Raw genomic sequence first — 18,985 nt, 5'->3', positions numbered from 1 at the left:
TTCCATCCTGTGCTTTGTGGCACAGAGGCTGCATGTCCTTAGCACAGTGCCACGCTCTCAGCCCGTGGGAAGGCAGGGAGGGAAGGAAGGAGGCTGCCTGCATGGTAGGGAACCTCTCACAGCTGCTTTAGGTGAGCTCTCTGTGAAATGCTCCTCCTCTGCTGCTTGGCTTTGATATCAAGCACATTTCCAAGGCAGGCACCATCAAAGGTAATTTTATTCCTCCCTTCCTTCCCAGTTCCCCTTCCACTGCCACATCCCTGCACATTCCCAGGCAGTGCAGTGTCTCTCCCTCACTGCCTGGTGACACACAGGGCACCGTGGGGTCCCAGCATGGGAATTCCCTCTGTGAAGGAGCCCAGGGAATGCGTGACCCGTGATCTCTCCATCTCCTCTGTCAGTGTCTGCAGCCAGCCTGGCTCTCCAGAAACACAGCCACGAACAGACATGAGTGAGGGGTGCTGGGCAGCCCTGTGCCATGAAATCCTTGTCAAAGCAGACTAATCTCAAGCCTTGGACAAATCTCAAACCTCAGACATGGCTGAAAATCTGCAGCCAGCTCCACAGCCCCGTGGTGTCCTGCAGAGAGGCACTGGTGGCAGGTAACAGCCCCTGGTGCTGGTGGCTAGGGACTGAGCCTGGAGGTTCAGCAGCGCTTTTTGACAGGCTGGCAGAGAAAAATGAGACAGAAAAGTGAGAAGTGAGGCTTAAAATAGGGTGGGGCCTTGTGTGCAGCAATGTGTGACTGATACTGAAGGGCTGTGGGTCAGGGCAGCTCCTGGAGAAGGGGACACAGTGGGATCCCAGAGAGGGACAGAGATCAGAGCAGGGGGGAACACTCAGGGACTCAGCCCCAAGGGCTCTGGGGAGTGCATTGGCTCAAGTGGCTGCTCTCCGTTGTTATTGGAGGCTGCAGCACGCCCACACCACCTCTCCTCCTACCCATAATAAACAATTAATCTAAGTTACAGAGGTCCCAGCTCACTCCGAGCTGTGTCTGTGGTGCTACTGGAGGAATGCTAAAGCTTGAAGCCCACCATATGCCTGTAGGTGTTCAGAACATACTCGGTCAGGGAAAAAAAATGTTTAACCTACGACGTCTGGTGCAGATGCAAAATCTGCCTCTTCTTACAGATTTTAGGGCTGATGTTTGTTTAAAATAGTCACAGCACCGTTGTATCCTATGTAAAAAACATATTTCTGGAGGTGCATAGGATATCCCTGTCCTCTGGGTGCTGGTTGATGTTAACTGACCTCCACTGAAGGATGTGCTTGGCTGAACATCTGATTCCAGGCCACAGCCCAGGCACGTTTTACACTAATACCTCACAGAAGAGGAGTCAAAGCCTTCAATTCCCTCTTTCCTTTAAAGTTTTCTATCCCTTCAGGCCACTCCATGGTATCTAATAATTTCTTGATACTCAAGGGGATGTTTTTATCTTTATTGATCACGGCTTTGCAGACTGTTCTACGTGCCTTTGAACCTTACACTGACAAAAGGTTTTTGTAGCCTCGGCACAAGCAAACGTTTCATAATACCTTTCCTGGTGTTGTGTTTCATCTCAGATTCATGTACAAATTCAATTTCTATTCCTTGCAAAGTACAGGGTATGGCTGATTTCTTTCTTACCTGTCTCAATTCACTCTTTAATCAGGTGGCCACCATGAGCTCTTGCTAATAAGACCTGCTTTGGTTCTGGACACATGGGTTTTTGTGTCCCTTAGGCTGCCTGGAGTTAACCAGCTCTGTAAGGGACTGTAGGAACAGAACTCAGTGCGAGACACGTGGTTTTCTGAAGCACAATCTCATGATATTTTTATTTGATTTATGTCGTGCTGTTCTTTCCTGTTTTCTGAACACGATGTTCATTGTTCTAACAGAGTCCTGAGGTTGTTTGGATATCTTTAGGGTGGGAGTGAGTTCATCGTTCTTCCAGTTTTGATCAATTTCATTATTTTTCCTCTTGAGCTTATTGTTTTTTCAGTCCACTGTGTATTACTTCACATTTGTGAACATTTCATACAGATACAAAGCAGATGGAAACTTTTCTCAGCTTAGGTTGGGGAGTCAGAATCACTTCACCCACCTGCAAGCAAGTTGGTGAGGCTGGAATGGCTCTTTAGCTGCTGTTTCATTTGTGTGGGGAAAAAATTGTAGCTTGAGTCATGCAACTGGAAGTACTTCGTGTACACTGCAAATCTGAAATGGACTCATGAAATTTATTTTGATCCATTTAATTTTTTTCAATGATTTACATTTGTTATTTTTTTAGATTTGTGGGTTTTTAAAATTCTTGCTTAAATTTCTGATTCTGCATTTTTATATATACATATATATATTTACAATGTATCTTACTGTCATATGCATATGAATCTTAATCTTAGCTGGCCATTTGAAAAAAATGTATGTAAAACATAGTGTGTAATTTAATAAATTTAAAGCATTTATGTGTCCCAAAACTTTCATAATATAGTGTGATCTTGAGGTATAAGGGTTATGACACAGGATTGAGGCAGCTCAAACGTGACAGCTTTCCCACTGCTGTGTGTGTTCACATCTGTGATTGAGGGGGGACTTTAGTCATTTATTCTTCATGAACCTGTGGAATGGGAATAGCTGAGTTAATCCGCAGCCCTCATTTGAAAGAAAATTGAAATTTGTTTCTAATTCCAACATTTGACTTTTAGAAATTCTGGATTTCTGCCAGGCCTCTGACTGATTGCAAAACTGACACGGAATCGTCACCAAAAAATCCCAACCTGCTTCTGTGTTTGCTTTTGGTAGCATGAAAGTCAGTGTCAGGTATTGCTGTTGTTGTTTTTCTATACTGCAAGCATATATTTAGGATAAGAGGAAATAATTGTATGACAAGGAAGGGGAGAAAAACACCTGAAAATTCAGGATATTTCAGAAAAATCATAGCTGAAATTCTTTTCATATAGCCCAGAAAATTTAGGGGGTCAGGGTCAGTTGTTCTTCCCTGATGAAAAAAGGGAATGAATAATTAATTCCTCATACATTCCTTTACGTGTTAGCAAGTTGTTTCCAACCCTGCCTTGATTTGCTTAAATTTGATGTGTTGTTTGAAACACTGGCTTGTGTCATTTCCTTGAGCAATCTTTGGAAGGGCTGATACTTGTGAGAAATTTTTTGCCAGGATTCACTGCTAAACATGTTCAGATTTGTTGTCTCTTTGTGGTGCTCTCACTGTTGTCGTTCTCAGACATCTGGTGGTAGCACTTCCAATTTAAAATTTGAGTTTAAAACTTTGCTCCTCATAAAGTTCATTTCCATTTAAAATCTGATAATTCAGTGGGAACACTCTGCATTCTAGCTTGGTAGGATTTTTATGAAAATCAACCTCAAAAATAGCAGTGAACAGGGCAAATAAAAAATTCAGACTTGCTCGTTTTTGCAGCATAATTTAAGCCCTGTTTTTGCAAAAATATTTGCAATTAAATTATTGTTTAGATTGGCTGAATACTTTGTTGAGAAATCTTTTTTTTGCCATTCAGGTCAGAAGGCTTCAGATGCTTGACATATAGTGCTGATCTGCTGTAATGTTGTTTGTTTGCTTCTCCCTTCCAGGATGGAAGAGAGGAGGAGATTTCAGTTTTCCTTGGATGCTGTCATCAGGGTATTAACAACAGGGTTTGAGTTTGGCCAAAAGTTGTGTAGGGCGAGATTCTGTGTGAACTTTAAGTTTCATTTAGAATCCAGCAACAATCTAATCTGTGCCCTAAACCCAGACTGTTCAGTCTAAAAGAATTCAAGTAATGTAAACTTAAAACTCCATCTCTCTCTCTCTGAAGCCTGCTAAACATAAAATTGTGAATTTACAGAAGGAGGGGGGAAAAAAGAAACTTAACTACAAATCACAAAATGGAATGCATTAAGTCCTACTCCTTGGTCTCTAAGCACAGTTTGGACTGAGGGTTAGACTGAGGAGGTTTTGGGGACTTCATTCAGGTCCTGTTTCCACTTGATTTTCCCAGTGGTCACTATTCAGGCAGGAATTTACTGTGGGTTGGGGTTGGGTGCTGTAGAATTTAAATAGAAATTCAGCTGGGTCAGCGGGTGGCCTGATGGGCAGGGGAGGTTTTGGTGTTTAATGAGATTTCCAAGGTGTTTGTGGAGCCCTCGATAGTGGTGGTGGCAATTCCACCACTGGTATGCTGGAAAGAGGGGACAGAAGTAGAAATTCACAGTGATGCCTAAGCTTTTAATATATTTCTCATATATTTGTAGCTTGGTAGATGGCTAATGCATGGGTGTAGTACTCTTCCTGCCCTTTCCTCCCAGATTTTGGAACCCATCCCTGAAATATTGTTTAGATTAATAAATTAATAAATAATCTTTATTCCAAGTAGGGGACCTACAATAAGAAGTAGGGCAGAAAACCCCTTGGACCAACTCCAAGGGACTGACCCAGAGATGGGTTACTGGGGCAGCTGAATCTCCTATTGGATGTAGCTGTTAAATATCCTAATTAATTAACCTTATAAAATCACAGAAATCTGATTCTGGATGTGCCCATCACCACTGGAACACCTGGAAGCTTCCAAATAAAGATCTGCTTTTTGCTTTACTATTCTAACACTGATACAAAGGGTTTTTCTCTTTTGATTATAGGCAACAGCAGTGCAGCCAAAAGTGAGATATAAAGGGAAGCTCTCCACAGCAAATGGTAGATTTTAAGCATTTCAAGAGCTTTATAAAACATTTTTCTCTGCCTGTTCTGAGGAGCTTACAGACTGTCCTAACAATAATGAGTGGCTGGCATTGAGGGTCTGTCAGCCAGCTACACATGCCAGGAAATGGCCATGTGCCTGGATTTCCTTAAAAGCACAGCTTAGGCTGGGTTATGAGGGAGAAAAAACCCAAAATTCAGCAATGTGCTGGTTGTTTTTTTTTTGCTTTAGTGGTTTGATGTTGGGAAAAAATAAATGAAGGAGCATTGATACACCCGGGCATGTGATTTATTATCTTACCAAGATGCAGAAAAATATAAGCACATTGAAAGCCATGATCTGAGGGGCAGCTAAAAGAGTAGGGAAGACTGGAGGATTGAACTTTAGGGCAGTTGAAATTTTATTTGCTTATTATCCTAGTGGAAGCCATGGCAAGTTAGGCTGGTTTTTGAGAGTTTTTTTGTGGTTTTTTTTTTTTTTTTTGTTTGTTTGTTTGGTTGGTTTGGTTTTGTTTGGTTTTTTCACCAACAATGGAGCTAGGAAATAAAAAATATTGACATTTAGAGAGGTGTACCATTTTTGCAGCCTCAACTGCATTGTTTTTCCCCTTTGGTTATTTGTGTTGCCCCTCTTGATTTCTCCAGCTCTCCTTTCACTCCAAGGAGCAGCCCACAACATGGTTATTTGGAGAGCATGAAAACAACACAAAAAGGCTCTTGGGAAAAGCACATGTGCCCCCTTTAAGAGGTACTTTAGAGACTAAATTACCAATTCTGCTAAGAGCATGTTAAAAATGGGCATGAAGAGATGGAACTCCAAAGATTTTTATCTTTAAGGTCCAGGGATAATCAAGTAAACAGAATAATTCTACTTCTCCTTGGCATGTCATTTATTTACTTGTTTCCTGTTGATACACATGTATGCATGTGACTCTGAATGCTACAGAAGATAAAACTGAAATTTTTTTTCTGTGCCACTTGTTGGTTTTGGGGTTATTTTTTTCTTGAAATAAAATTTATGTTAGACCCAAACTCTGTGCTTCAGTTCACCATAATCATAAAGCCCATAGGATTTGAGTTCCAACCAGGCTCATAGGGAGCAATTTCACTTTACAAAATCAGCTTTTAATTACCTAAAATTTGCCACAGGATATTACTTTATGGTTTTGGGGATTTTTTTTTTTTTAATACTTTCCTCTTTAAAAGAAATTGACTGTGGAAAGGAATGTCCAGATTTAAAAAACTGAAGGTTGGCTTTGCTGTTTGAAGGAATGGATGGAAAGAGAGACAGGCTCCTACAGTACAAAGTCTGGCATTGTGTGTGCACAGCTCCTCTGTGTATTTGCAGAAGACGTGGCAGGACATTTTCATTTTCTTTGTCTCAATTCCTGCATTTTAAAAGTTAGTTTGTCTCTTTTTCTCCCCAGACAGCAGCCATCCAGAGATGAGATTTTCATGTTGTATTAGGAAGGGTTCTAATTATGTTTTCTGTGTTTTTTCTTGCTAGTGCAGCAAAATTTTCCCTGTGTTGTGACAAAAAGCTGTGCTAATGACAATACACCGTAGTTCTCCTCACTGCAGATGGCTCAAAGGTTAATTCCAACTGTTAAAGTAATGGACACATCCAGAGAAAGCTTCCAGCCACGGGATGTTTTGTAACTGGCATCTCACTGTTCAGTTTGTCTCTTCAAACTGGGTCTTGCTGTTTGTTTTTTTTTCAGGGCACCACATGTCAGTAAATACAACTTTGTAGGTGTAGTAATTGCAACAACAGTCAGGGTGAACAGGATAGAAAATCTTGCCATGACTGTCAAAAGATGATATGAGAGGGTGTTTCATAGTTAGTCAAAGCAACAAGCTAAAAAGAGTTAAAAAAAAAGGAAGAAAATAAAAAGGAGGGGAGAGAAGGAAAGATGAAATGTTCTATTTCTCTTCCCCTGAGCAAACATGTAATTTCCATGATTTCTTTTTAATGACTCTCTCCTGAAGCTGGTAGGTACTGATTTATGAAAAGCTGTAAAGGATCAGGTGGAGCCCTGCAGGACGTCGTTTACAGCTGCACGGACTGCAGCCCGTCTAATTTGTCTGCTGAAGTGTGAGCTCATGGCACACATCACCCAGACCATAAATTCCCTCTTCAGCCCTTCTGTCTAGGGGCTGGGGCAGGGGGAAAAGAACCTGCCAGGGTGTGCAGATGCTCTGCAAGCCCAGCGTTCCCCTGGTGCACACGAGGAGACAGCGCAGGCTCTTCGCAGAGAGCCGAATTCCTGCTCATTGATAAACAGTCCAGATGTCCTCTCTGAGGAGGAAAGTAACTAATTTTTGTTTGGAATCCTGCAAGAAGAAAAATGATACTTTACAGTGCTCGTTACTCTGAGGTCACTCGCATTAAAATTAGGTCATATTTTTTGTCATGATGATACTTTGATCCAAGTAATAAACATAAAGGCTCTTTTGGGCCACTCTAATTCCTAATCCTAGAGACCTGTTCTGTTTCAACTTGTTTATACTTTTTTTTCATTAGTGATTCTTGAGTCAGACCTTGTTTCATTAGACTTAAGTTAAAAAGGCATAATAGGCTGGGGGGGAGAAAAAAAAAATCTGTGCTTTATCACTGAGAACACATCATAAATACTCTTAATTAATATCTTTGGATTCCAGACACTGTACCCAGAAAACTATAAATAAAAAAATCATTGGTTCTTCACAGGACAAACAGTAGTCAGTGAAATCCACGTCTTACAGCTACTGATTAAAACTATTTTGGGCCTGATTATCAAACTTTGAAGCTGGGTGTCATGTAGATGTCCAAGATTTGGTTTGACCATGGCACCAGCACATGAAGTGAGCTCTATTCTGGGGACAGAGCAGATTTCTGGAGTCTTCTGTTGCTCTTCTTTCCATGGGTGGCTGTTCCCAGCATGTGAAATTCAAAGTTGGTGTCAGTGGTCACAATCCTTCTAGGCTCGGGAAGGAAGGTAGCCAGGCAAAAGCTGTCCCCATCAGGGACATCTCAGCTCTGGGACCTGGTGAAAACTGAATTTGTGTGTTTGGAGTTAAGATTGTCAAGCATGCAAGTAGCTCTTTAATTATGTCCTGCGTTCCCAGAAGGGCAAAAATACTATATTAACCTGAGCCTGAGAGAAATCAGCTGATTGATAACAATCAGGAAAACATCAGAGTAAAAGGAGCTGTTTAAGAAGTGGCCAATACTAAAAATCCTTGTTCTTTTCTTCAAAAGTGAAAGGTAAAAGTCTTAATGTAACTAATGTTACTTATGTAACTGATGTGGTATCCCCTGACTCCAGGGCAAGTCAGGTGTACTGCGAGGATGTGATGTTGTAGTGCTGCTGATTTTGGTGAAAATTAAGACATACTGGATTTGAGAAGGCTTTGGGTTTTCTAGGCTTCTTATTAGGTTAAAATCACTATATTTAAATATGTGTTTCTCTTTGTGCCTTTAAAATCTCCTCCTATTTATATTTGTTCCTGTGATGAACCGAGATGACTTGGGTTTGGAGTGATCAGTTCTCCAGTTCCTGTAGCTGTCACCTACCTGTTACACTGTGTAATCACTGCCTTTAAATTATGCTGTCAGTCCAGCCACCTCATTTTCACTGCTTTCAGGGACAAAAGTCCTTGACAAAGTCACTTCAAATGGGTTCAGCAGCAGTAGTCAGACTCCTGTGCAGGTTATGAGAGGGAAAAGAATTCTGGGGCAGAAAATGGACTGTGAAGTTGCAGAGATAAATGCTTTGAACATTCTCTAGTTCAGTCTCAGGAGCAGCACAGCTAAGCACATGCTTGGCTTTAAGCCTGCAATAAAACAATAAAAATAAGGTACTTTGCTTATTGTTGCAGCTTCTAACTTAGTAGCAGCATTTAGGATTTGTCAGTGGGCCACAATATTCTGAACATTTGATATGACCAAATTTCTACCAACACACTCAGCTTGGAGCCTGGAGTGTGCATCGTCCATGTGATGTTTGGGACTAGGTGAATCACATAAATATAACTTTAGTCCTTATTAACATGAAATTGTGAGGTACCAATGCATTTTGTGAATGCTGCAGTGATTTACACACAGGCATGGGAAGCTGGTGCTCTTCAGCAGGATGATTTGTCAGAGCTACCAGCACCAGTCCTGGAGTGGCCTCAGCAGTTGAGAACTCCCACAGACAAACAGCAAAGCCACATCCAGCCTGGATGCTCCTGCCACTGCTGAGTTCAGACACAAAATAAATCTGTGTTTCTCCAGAGTCTAGAGGACTGCCAGTCTTCAAGTCTGATACCTGTGAACCAGATCTATTTAAGTCCTGAAAGGGATCTCAGCAATAGATTAGGTGACAATAATGTTTACCAAGAAGCAGCGTGGTAAATACATGACAGAGCAAATGACATTTTCATGATGCTTTAGTTTCAAGCACAAAACATGCTAGAATAATCCAGCAGTTAAAAGCACTTCTGTTAAGGAAGCTGCACCTACAAAATTGATTCAAAAATCTACTGCCTTCTAGGTTCATCATCTTCACAAGTGGTTAATTATTCCTTGATATTTTCAGATTTGGAGAACCCCAAAATAACTTTAGAGACATTAATATAGAAAACATTTTTTATCAAAGGAACTCTGGACAAAGACAGACTTTTTTTGCCCCTAGACACAAGTTATTCTCCCATTCTTTCATTTCAGGCCATCAAATCTCCTCCTGGACCAAAGCAACGTTGACATTTCAGCCTTCCGCACCACGGGTGATTGGCTCAATGGATTTCGGACAGGACAGTGCAAGGACATCTTCACAGGGGTGGAGTACAGCTCCTGTGACACCATAGCCAAGATTTCCACAGAGTAAGTTGCAATTTGATGGGGGTTTTCATCATAGCTACAAGTTCAAACATAATCACAAAGGTAACACTTTTATACGGCATTTTTCTAATCCTTAGCTAACATTTTCTTGCATTTAAAGAGACAAATGGGGATTATTTGTTGTAGTTGAAATAGCCATGAAGGAAATCTGTGTCTCATGACTGTGTGAAGGCCATGGTCCCACAGCTTTTTCTCACTAAATACAAGAAAATTCCCATTTTTTTCCAAAAGAGTAGCACCATGCATCATTTGGTACACTAGCATCACTTCCTTTCACTGAAGTTTCTCTGTTAATTCTTTAAATGCTGTATTTTACATGAGATTTTCTCTACAGATGGCACATTGCCAGTCTTTCCCTTTATTGCCCATCCCATATTCCACTGAACCAGGTGAGGGGGAAAATTCTTTGTAGCTATTTTCCTCCTCCATCCTAATAATTACTCAGGGGCTGAACTCCCTCCTGCTATGCTTGGAAGTGAGCAAATGGCAAGTTTATTACATTCTAAATGCAATCCATCTTTGTTCCAGTGACAAGTGGGTGTAGGGTAATGTTCTTTCTGCACCTGAAAAGGCATCAAGTACAGTTAAAAATTTAATGCCAAAGGAAACCTTAATTCCCAGTTGGGCTGGCTGGATACAGGACAAGTTATGGAGAAGTATGCAGCAGCTGTGCTACCAACAATTAAACACATCAATGCCATTAATTAGTGTATTATTGCACCTATAAAAGGGTGCTAATGGCTTTTTGTAACAATTACCCTTTGGGGACAGTGTAGAAATCCTCTAGGAATGCCCAATTTCCTGTGAGCCCCTGGTTAATTAGCCCTTCACAGGTGTTAGAGCACCTCTGTGTTGCACAAGGAACAATGAGACTGGAGATCCTGGACATACAGGAGGGGAGAACCGGGGGAGGCACTGGAAGCTTGGCCATGGACTCCTTCACCTCAGTGCTGGTAGCAGAGTTCAGAGGGCCTTTCACAGGCCAGTGATGTGTCAGCACTGCCCAGGAAAAGCCATCAGATTGGTGGGGGATGGAGGTGTCCGAAAGGCTCAACTGATCCAGCAGTGACCCCCTTGCCCCAAAACCCCAGTGCTTGCATCACTGGAGAACGATTTCCTTTGCTGATCTTTTCTTTCAGGTAAGCAAACACAACAAGGCTAAATGAGCTTTCACTCTATTTTTTGCAGCCCCCTTGTGTTTTCAGACAGTTGCTCTCTGTTTTTTTTTTCTTTTTTTGCAGCAGGGCTTGTGTTTCAGCATTGTCCTTGTATCTGGAGGCTCCTGCAGTACAGCAGTGTGAGATGGGCAAGTTCATTGCTGTTTGCTGGGATCAGTGCTGTGCAATTCAGTGTCCTCACTCACACGCCTCCTCTTTTTTCCAGTGACATGAAGAAAGTTGGCGTTACAGTGGTGGGCCCTCAAAAGAAGATTGTCAGCAGTATCAAAGCTCTAGAAACTCATACAAAGAACAGCCCTGTTCCTGTGTAAGGTACCAAAATGACGTTGCTCAGGAGAGGAGATAAAAAAAAAAGAAGAAAAGTTGCATCGCAGGTGAAAAGTGATGGCTGACAAACAGCAGAATTTAAAGGAGTTCTTTGCAACAACTTTGGAAACGCAATGGTTGAGATTTCAAACCCACAAGACACTCAAATACTGAGTATAAATGCCTTAAAAATAGGAGCAAACTTGTTTTCTATCTGTTAATCCTAAAGCGTGGGTGCTCTTGACTGACTGTTAATGCAGATAGTAAATATCACAAGAAAAAAAAAAACATGAAAAATCCTTCCAAGTAAAAACCAGTGTTACTAAAACCTAGAGCCATTTGAATATTAAGTGACTGAATAACAGAAAAAAACCATGGACATAAAAGCTGTGTATTTGATCTATACAGCAGACAAGAAGAAAGAAAGACTTGCAGTATTTTTATACAGAAGAGATCTGTAACAGGTATTTTATTTCTTTAAAAGCAAGGAAAATAGAGGACTATACCTCACAACCTGTCTGGCCATATTTACTATAATGTCATTGTAACATGTTATTTCAGCTTCAGGAAGGAACACACAAATAAAGTTTGTAGTAACTTTGAGTTAGTTGACAAAAGATTTTCAACATTATGTTAGCTTCCCTAACTGTGTTCATTTAAATAGAAACAAGTCTTAATTTTTAAAAGGCTTATTTATTTTTCTTGGTTTGTTTTTTTTTTTATTTTTTCCATTATTGTTTATATTTATGCTTAAATACCTTAACCTGGCTGTATTATTGCCAAGTGCCAAATGTTATCCAAACTTCATTGGTTCAACCTGAGAAATTATCTGAGGGTTAGTTACTAGGTAATTTTATACTCATAGCATCATGCATGGACTACAGAAGGAAAGAAAGGTGGTCTTTTTCCAGCACTGACACCATGAAAAGCATCTGGACTTTTTTTGCAAATGAGTTTTCTTCCATTTGTTGTGAGTGGTATTTTCAACCAGGCTGAGGTTTTGACAGTGGTGTGTGCATTAATCTTTAGATCAGGATCTGCCCCAAACAGCACATCCCATTTCCTTCCCCAGGACTGTTTTCCTGTCACAATAAAGAGCCCTGTTCTTGGGTGGTGCTCAGGTGAGAGATCTGACAAGAAAATATAAAAGAGGGCCAGGGTTTGTTGCATCCTGCTTTAACTGATGATGCTTTTTGAGTTCCCTGGGAAGTGACCCTTGTTTAAAAGGATGACTTAAGCTGTGAAAGGAGGCTTTGGTGTGGAAGTTTTACACATGCCTGAGCTAGAAACCCCCCTGTAAAGGCACTGCCATCCTGTAGGGGACCTGAATTTTTGGCACAGCTTCAGTGGGTACCCCTTCCTTGAAAGAAAGCGGAAGGGAGCCCAAGTCTAGGAGAACATTCACATCTCCCACTGGAAAAAGGAGACTTGAAGGTGGATTTTGGGGGCCCTCCACCATTTTCATTGTCTTCCAAAGAGCTTCCCAAGTCCTAAGTTTTTGTTCTGGAGCACATCAGTCCCACTTCTGAGCAGACACCACTATTTTCTCTGAAAATGAGTGTTTTAAAACACAGTGTGAGCCACTTCTTGTGTTTCTTAATGCTCTAGATGTGATGCCAGGAACACAGAGAGCAGGGCTTGGCCACCGGGGAAACCATTCTGCTTCCCAACTTGACATTCTGGAATCCAGACCTGATTCTGATGATGAATCCCTGAAAGTCTAAGGGAGAGGCAGATGGAAAAATGGCACATTGTGTTTTCTATGTGCATGGAAAAGGAGATGACCACTTGTGCTTCCTTCTGTTGGCTTGAGTTTTGAAGCTTCTTGGTATATAAGTGAGGAAAGAATCAGTTTCTAGGGTTTGAGGGGCTGAAACTGTTCTGCATGAATCCAGAACTTACAGAATGTCCAGGCACAACATTTATCACACATTGCTAAAGAGAAGAAGTGCTAGAGGCTTTTTCATGAGTGCTGGTAGTAAACATGCTGTAAAGGATTGGGTTTGAAACATACTCACAGCATAATAATTAGTAATTCTCTCTGAAAGAGAAGTGAATGGGTTTTAAAATTGAAATAATAAAAAAAATTGAAGAAAGGTAAAATAAAGCACTTAAGCTGTAAAGAACACTTCCACTTATCTGCCCCAATCTATCATGAAATGCAGCAAGCTGGATACAAAAGCTGTTTTGTGTTGCTTAGTTCGTTCAGAATGAATCGTTACTTTGGGTTGAGATTGCTCTAAATCAGACACTGTTAGTGAATTTAAGCCACCAAAACCCAGTGGCAAACACTGTCTGTGCGGGGACAGCTTTTTGTGACATTTCTCCTCAGCTTCATTCTGCTGCTGGAGTGTGGGGGCAAGGGGCTGGGGTGGGGGGGTTGACCTCTGGGAAATGCTTCTGGAGACACAGACCCAAGTTCTTAGAGTTTTAGACACTTGAAAATTTTGCACCAACCACCCTCAATTTCCTCCTGCCACATGTCCTGTCGTGTTCCTTGCCCACTGTTCAGGCATGCTCAGCATGAAAAATTCAATCTCACCAAGGGAAAAAAAAAAACAAAACAAAAAAACTAAGCAGCTGGGTTTTGCTTTTCTGTGCTGTTAGGAGTTGAGAGTTCTTAAAACCCATTTGGTTTTCTCTCCCTGTCAGAAGTTGATTTGTACTGTAAGTGGCCTCTGTTGCAAGCATCCTGTACTCCCTGTCCCCCTGTACATATGTAAACATAGCAGTGTACAATTCTTCAGTGTGGAGTAGAGAAATAGAGGTCGTGTGGCCATCTGCCTGTACAGGTTATGGACATCAAGCAAAATGCAAACTGCTCATAAAATGACATGCCATATTATTGGGTTTGTACCTTTCAATATAGTTTCCATTTTATTTATTTCTGTTAACATAATCTAGTTTTTGTGCTGTAACTTAGCATCCAATAAGCAATGTATAGATGTGATTTGATTGGCAATATGTATTTACTTTAACTTGTATTTCAAAAGCATTACTTACTCATTTAGATTATATATTGTGCAATTGTAGATGGCCTCTTACTAATGTAAAATGATTTGTAGTGGAAACATTTATATTTTTATAATAAACATAATGAAAGTATTTTTTACATACTGAAATACTGAGGTGATTGCTTGGAGGACAAAGTAAATTTATTTGATTAGTGTGATAAAATTGTAATTAAATATGGATAAATTCTGAGTGTTAAAGCATGGGTCTGGAGGGAAAGCTAGATATTACCTATATTATCTATTAAAAGAAACAAGCAGTGCAGGTTTTAACTAAACAGACCAGCATTTGTGCAAAACTGACTTACATCAAAGACTTTACTTTCTCCATGGATACTGGAAAACATCATCTTCTACAGCCTGCCTATGGGATATCAAAAAAAATCTGTCATTTATTTTAGTTGTGTCAAGTATTTCCAAACTTTTGCTTTCTTTCCTCCCTCACCAGTGAACCTATTTTCATCTTCTTAATATGTCAAATCCAGTCAAAGATGTACTTTTCAACAAAATAAAATAGCCCACCACATACTGTAATTTCACCCCATGATCATTTCTTGCCTCTGAGTATCTGTATTAGATAATATTTTGCCCCTGTTTTGTTATGTCCCTGCCATGTTGTTTCTGTGTGCTTCACTAAAGTACAGGGTCTTTGAAAATGCCAACATACACAACTCAGGAATCTTCTTCCTAGGAAAATAGGAATGGTTTTGATGCTTGCCAGTTTCTTGAATTTTACAGGTTCTTTCTGTACCATAACTAATTTTGCATGCTTTTGTATACTACTCTGCTTACTGGTGCAAAACAATGAATGATATACCTGTCCTGGAGTCTGTAAGTTGATAAACTTTATGAATGTGGATGTAGCATACTTCTTTTTTTGGGGTGGGGGTGGCATTCTGTCTTGGTGTGTTCAACAGAAAGGGGAATCACGGAAAAAAGTCACCCAGAGCTGGACTTGTCCTTAAATGACCACAGCTGGACTGGAAGCCCCTTGTCCTTCCTGCCACCAGGATGCTTCATGCTGTGCTGGATAAATGATGTCATTTTAGCTTCCAGCGGGGGGGTTTGATGCTGTGCTTGAGCACCAGGGCTCTGATGGGATCTAATCCATGCAGATAATGGTGCAAACCATTTTCTCTGGGGATAGGTTTCACCTCAGCTGTTGTGTTCCCCCAGCCCGTGTCTATCCCTTTGGCATTGCTGGTACATTTTATTTGCTCTAGATCCTCGGGCACAATGGCTATTGGTGTTTTTATTGCTTCTACTGTAAAATGGTATTAATTTAATTAATTAATATAGCCAGCTCTGGAAGGGCAGCAGAATGCACTCACTTAACAACAGCAGGACAAGGAATTGCCTGGCAGCCCCCAACACCACAGAATCCCAGAATCCCAGAATGTGCTGATTTGGAAGGGGCCCATCAGGATCATCGAGTCTGGAGAGGTAAATTGCTGATAATCACTTCCATAAATTCAATATGCCTGTTGGGTTTTTTTAGTGCTGCCCAAGTGGTGTTTTTCCACTCTGCATTTCTTCCCAAGGATGATGCCCAGACCCAGATACCTGCACCATTGAAAGCCCAAGCAGTGCCAAGTGAAATCAGAGCATTATTTCTGCTGTCTCACATGTGCCACCCCTGTTAATTCATATGGATATCCATGCTATTGACTTCCTTTCATTTTCTGAGCTGCTCTGATTCCTCATGTCCTTCCCAAGCTATCACTGCCTGGTCAGTAATTCTCCATTTAATAGGTGTTCACTCAGTTCCTTTTTCAATTGTTGGTCCAATCCTTTGGGATTCCTTAATGAATTTTACTTTGCCAATTAAAAGAAAATATTTATTTTAAAGATATTTCTCTCAGCTTTGATTCATTCCTATATACAAACAGGCACATGGTGTTCAAGAAGGCTACTCATGCAAAGGTGAACAGCACAAAACACAAAGAACAGCTTTCCTCATGATCCTTTTCAGACGGCCAGAGAACCTCTGGTAAATGAAGAATACTCAGTACTTGGGGTTTTTCAGCTCACTCTGCTTTCACATTAAAATAATTTCATAATAGCCCATATTTCCCCAGTTAGCTCATGAGAATATCATGAGGGAGAGCAGCAGAAGTCTTAGTAAAGACAAGATAAATCACATCCACTACTTTTTACATTATCCTGCCTCAGAAATAAATTAGATGAGTTTGACAGGATTTGTTTATTCTTGACAAATCTGAGTTGGTTTCTTAAGACCTTGTAATCCTCCAGCTGATATATATATATATATATTATATATATAATGTGCATGTGTGTGTAAAATCTTTGTGGGTATTTGAGGTTAGCATAGCTGCTCTGGAATTGCCTGGCTCTGCTTTACTTCTTTCTTTAAAACTCAAGATGATCTTTGTTCCTCTCCAGTTGCCTGGGCTCCAGGACTTCTCCAAGAGAATAGCCAGTACTTTGGACTAGTCTTTTGTTTTTATAATCTATGCTATAAATAAATAATAAATATAAAAAGTATAAATATATAATAAATGCTATAAATCCCACAGACTCTGAAAGCCTGAATGTGTCAATCACTTTTGACTGTTAAGATTCCTAATTATGAAACAGAAATAAAATGCACCCAGACAAATATTTTAGTGCATGACGAGGTTTTGCTTTGAATTTTTGCCATCAAGCAATGACTTAAGAGTCATCATTAAGGGAACATTTGGTTAGCAAATGTCATTATTAATTTTTAATTAGATTCAGCAACTAAGGTTCATCACTGTTATATCATTTTGAAGATAGTTGAGCTTTTTTAGAAGTCCTTCAATTCACTCTATTGCTCTCCATGTAAGGGGAGAAATGTCCTTTATCTTCACTCCTCTTTTATCCAGTAGTTCTAGAAAGCTCAGTTTTTTAGTTTCTTCAATAAAGTGAATGTCTACTCACCATGGATTTGTAATTAATACTGAGTTTAGCTTCCAGCCCTTTAAAGAAGTGTATGTTTGCAAGAGAGTGTGAAATAACCAGAGCTTTTTATTCTTAATTTTTGGGGTTTTAGGGAAACAGGTTTTTGGCTTCTTCTCCTGCCTCAAGCCCTGTAAGGACAAAAAAATGAGTGTTTAGTCTCAATGTGTTCATGGGAGCATAGAGTAAAACACTTTATTTTAAGGCATTGAGATGAAATGAAGCCAGTAAAAAAAACCCATATAATGCTATTTAAACAACATCTGTTTAAATGAAAAAACAAACAGAAAAAGAATAATAATTAAAAAAAATATAAAAATAAAACAACCAAAAAATCAAACTGGAGGTCTGGTAGTTTTGCGCCATAGTCTGACCAGGGATTCAAATAAACATCTCTGATGTCAGTTTTCCTGTCATTCCCCCTCCCCACCCAGCAGGAAATTGTCCTTAGGTATAGTTTACATTTTATTTGAAGCATTTTATTTTCACGGGGTGGTTCACTCTTTTCCCTTTCGTTCCTCTCAGAGCTCGTGCAGCTCAGCAGCGGCTAAAACTGGCTCCAAGCACAGAAGTTGTGTGTGGCAGAGCCCCGGCTCCTGCAGCCTTTCCCTGGTACCTGCTGTCCCCACCAGCATCGCCCTGCCCCGCTCCCCCTCTGCTGCACTTTGCAGCCCAACCTCCCAGAACCCCCATAAAAAGGATGGGAGATTGTTGGAATCTGAGGTATTGATGATTCCGAGATTGTAGGAAGTCTCTGTCTTTCAGCCCCGCTGCCAAAGCAGAAGCCATAATTGGTCTGTGCTGGTTTCAGGGTTGTTTATTCTGTTTATCTCTAACATGTTCTGCTGCCCTGCCCAGCTCTGTCCTGCAGGGCAGCGTGTGGGGCTCTGCCCTCAGTGGGATGTTACAAACATTAAATACCAGAAACTCCCTGGGCTGGATTTACAATAATGTGCCAATATCTGTCACCTACGTTGAACAGTGTGTCCCCAGCCTAAACCAACAGAAAATGCCAACACTGCAGTGAAACCTGGGGGGCATGAAGAAGGAGAAAAAGGACAAGACACACCCAATTTCCTCCATCTTGTCCCCTTTGGACCCCTTATCTAGAATCCTAAAATTTTACTTTTGCACCCATGCCACACTTAATTATTACTTATATCAAACACTCAGAGCTGGTAATTCATCCTGTAAGATTGAAAACTCTTTTCCATGGACAGAGATCCCAGACAGTGTCTCTGGGGGCTCTGTCCAGGGGGTTCCTGACCCCTGCCAGGGTCCCAGACCTGCCAGGGCAGCCAGCGGGAAGCCCTGGATCCCACAGGAGATGACCGAGGAGATATTTTAGAGTCAAAGCAGCGTTTCAGTCATTGCACTATTAATTGCTTTCCTTGCTGCACTTTCCCTTTCGGTGCCATCCAATTTAACTCTGTGAATCCCATTTTGATTTGCCTGGGATTCTTTCCCCCATAAATCACCTTCAGTGTGATTCAGACATTTTGTCCCCATCTTTTCTGCATTATCTGGGTGGCTTTTTTCAGATCCGAGCTGGATATTTCTGCCGGGTTTTTGACCTGCAGCTTCCCCTCAGGCTGGTTGTCAGCTAATTACCAATAATTATTCCAGTTTTCAATGTGCCCCTTTAAAGTTGCATCACCTTTTATTATTTAGCTATTTTTAATGTCTTTCTTTCGCTCTCATAAAGCTTTTTGGGGGGGCTTTATTCAAGGACTAAGTCACAATTCCCACTTGGATATACTTCATAAAAAAAATGTGCCTCATTTAACTGAGTTAAATAGTTACCTAATTGTAATAGCAAAGCAATAAAATTCAATCCCTACAACAATGTGATGCTGTAACTTCCTTTCCTCTCACTGATGGAGCAATGGGCTACCTGCCAAGGAAGTAAAATGAAAATAGGAAACAATATGAACAAGAAAAAAATCTGTTTCTGAGATTTGGACATAGATATTTTCTTGAGGTTTTTTGCTTAAT

At 40.7% G+C, this 18,985-nt stretch overlaps 1 protein-coding gene across 2 annotated transcripts in view; it reads left to right on the top strand.

The window, feature by feature from the left end:
- EPHA3 (EPH receptor A3) overlaps positions 1 to 16,584 on the top strand; it is a 180,060-nt gene extending 163,476 nt beyond the window's left edge. For both annotated transcript variants that reach the window (XM_021550215.2, XM_021550214.2), the window contains exons 16-17: positions 9,382 to 9,537; positions 10,939 to 16,584. In XM_021550215.2, coding sequence (XP_021405890.1) covers positions 9,382 to 9,537; positions 10,939 to 11,044 — 262 coding nt within the window. In that variant the 3' untranslated portion in view covers positions 11,045 to 16,584. The remainder of the gene's footprint in view (positions 1 to 9,381; positions 9,538 to 10,938) is intronic.
- The last annotated feature ends 2,401 nt before the right edge of the window (positions 16,585 to 18,985 follow it).

Source organism: Lonchura striata, chromosome 2 (assembly GCF_046129695.1).
Source record: "Lonchura striata isolate bLonStr1 chromosome 2, bLonStr1.mat, whole genome shotgun sequence".
NCBI classification, from domain to species: Eukaryota; Metazoa; Chordata; class Aves; order Passeriformes; family Estrildidae; genus Lonchura; species Lonchura striata.
This window is presented reverse-complemented; position numbering and strand designations above follow the sequence as displayed.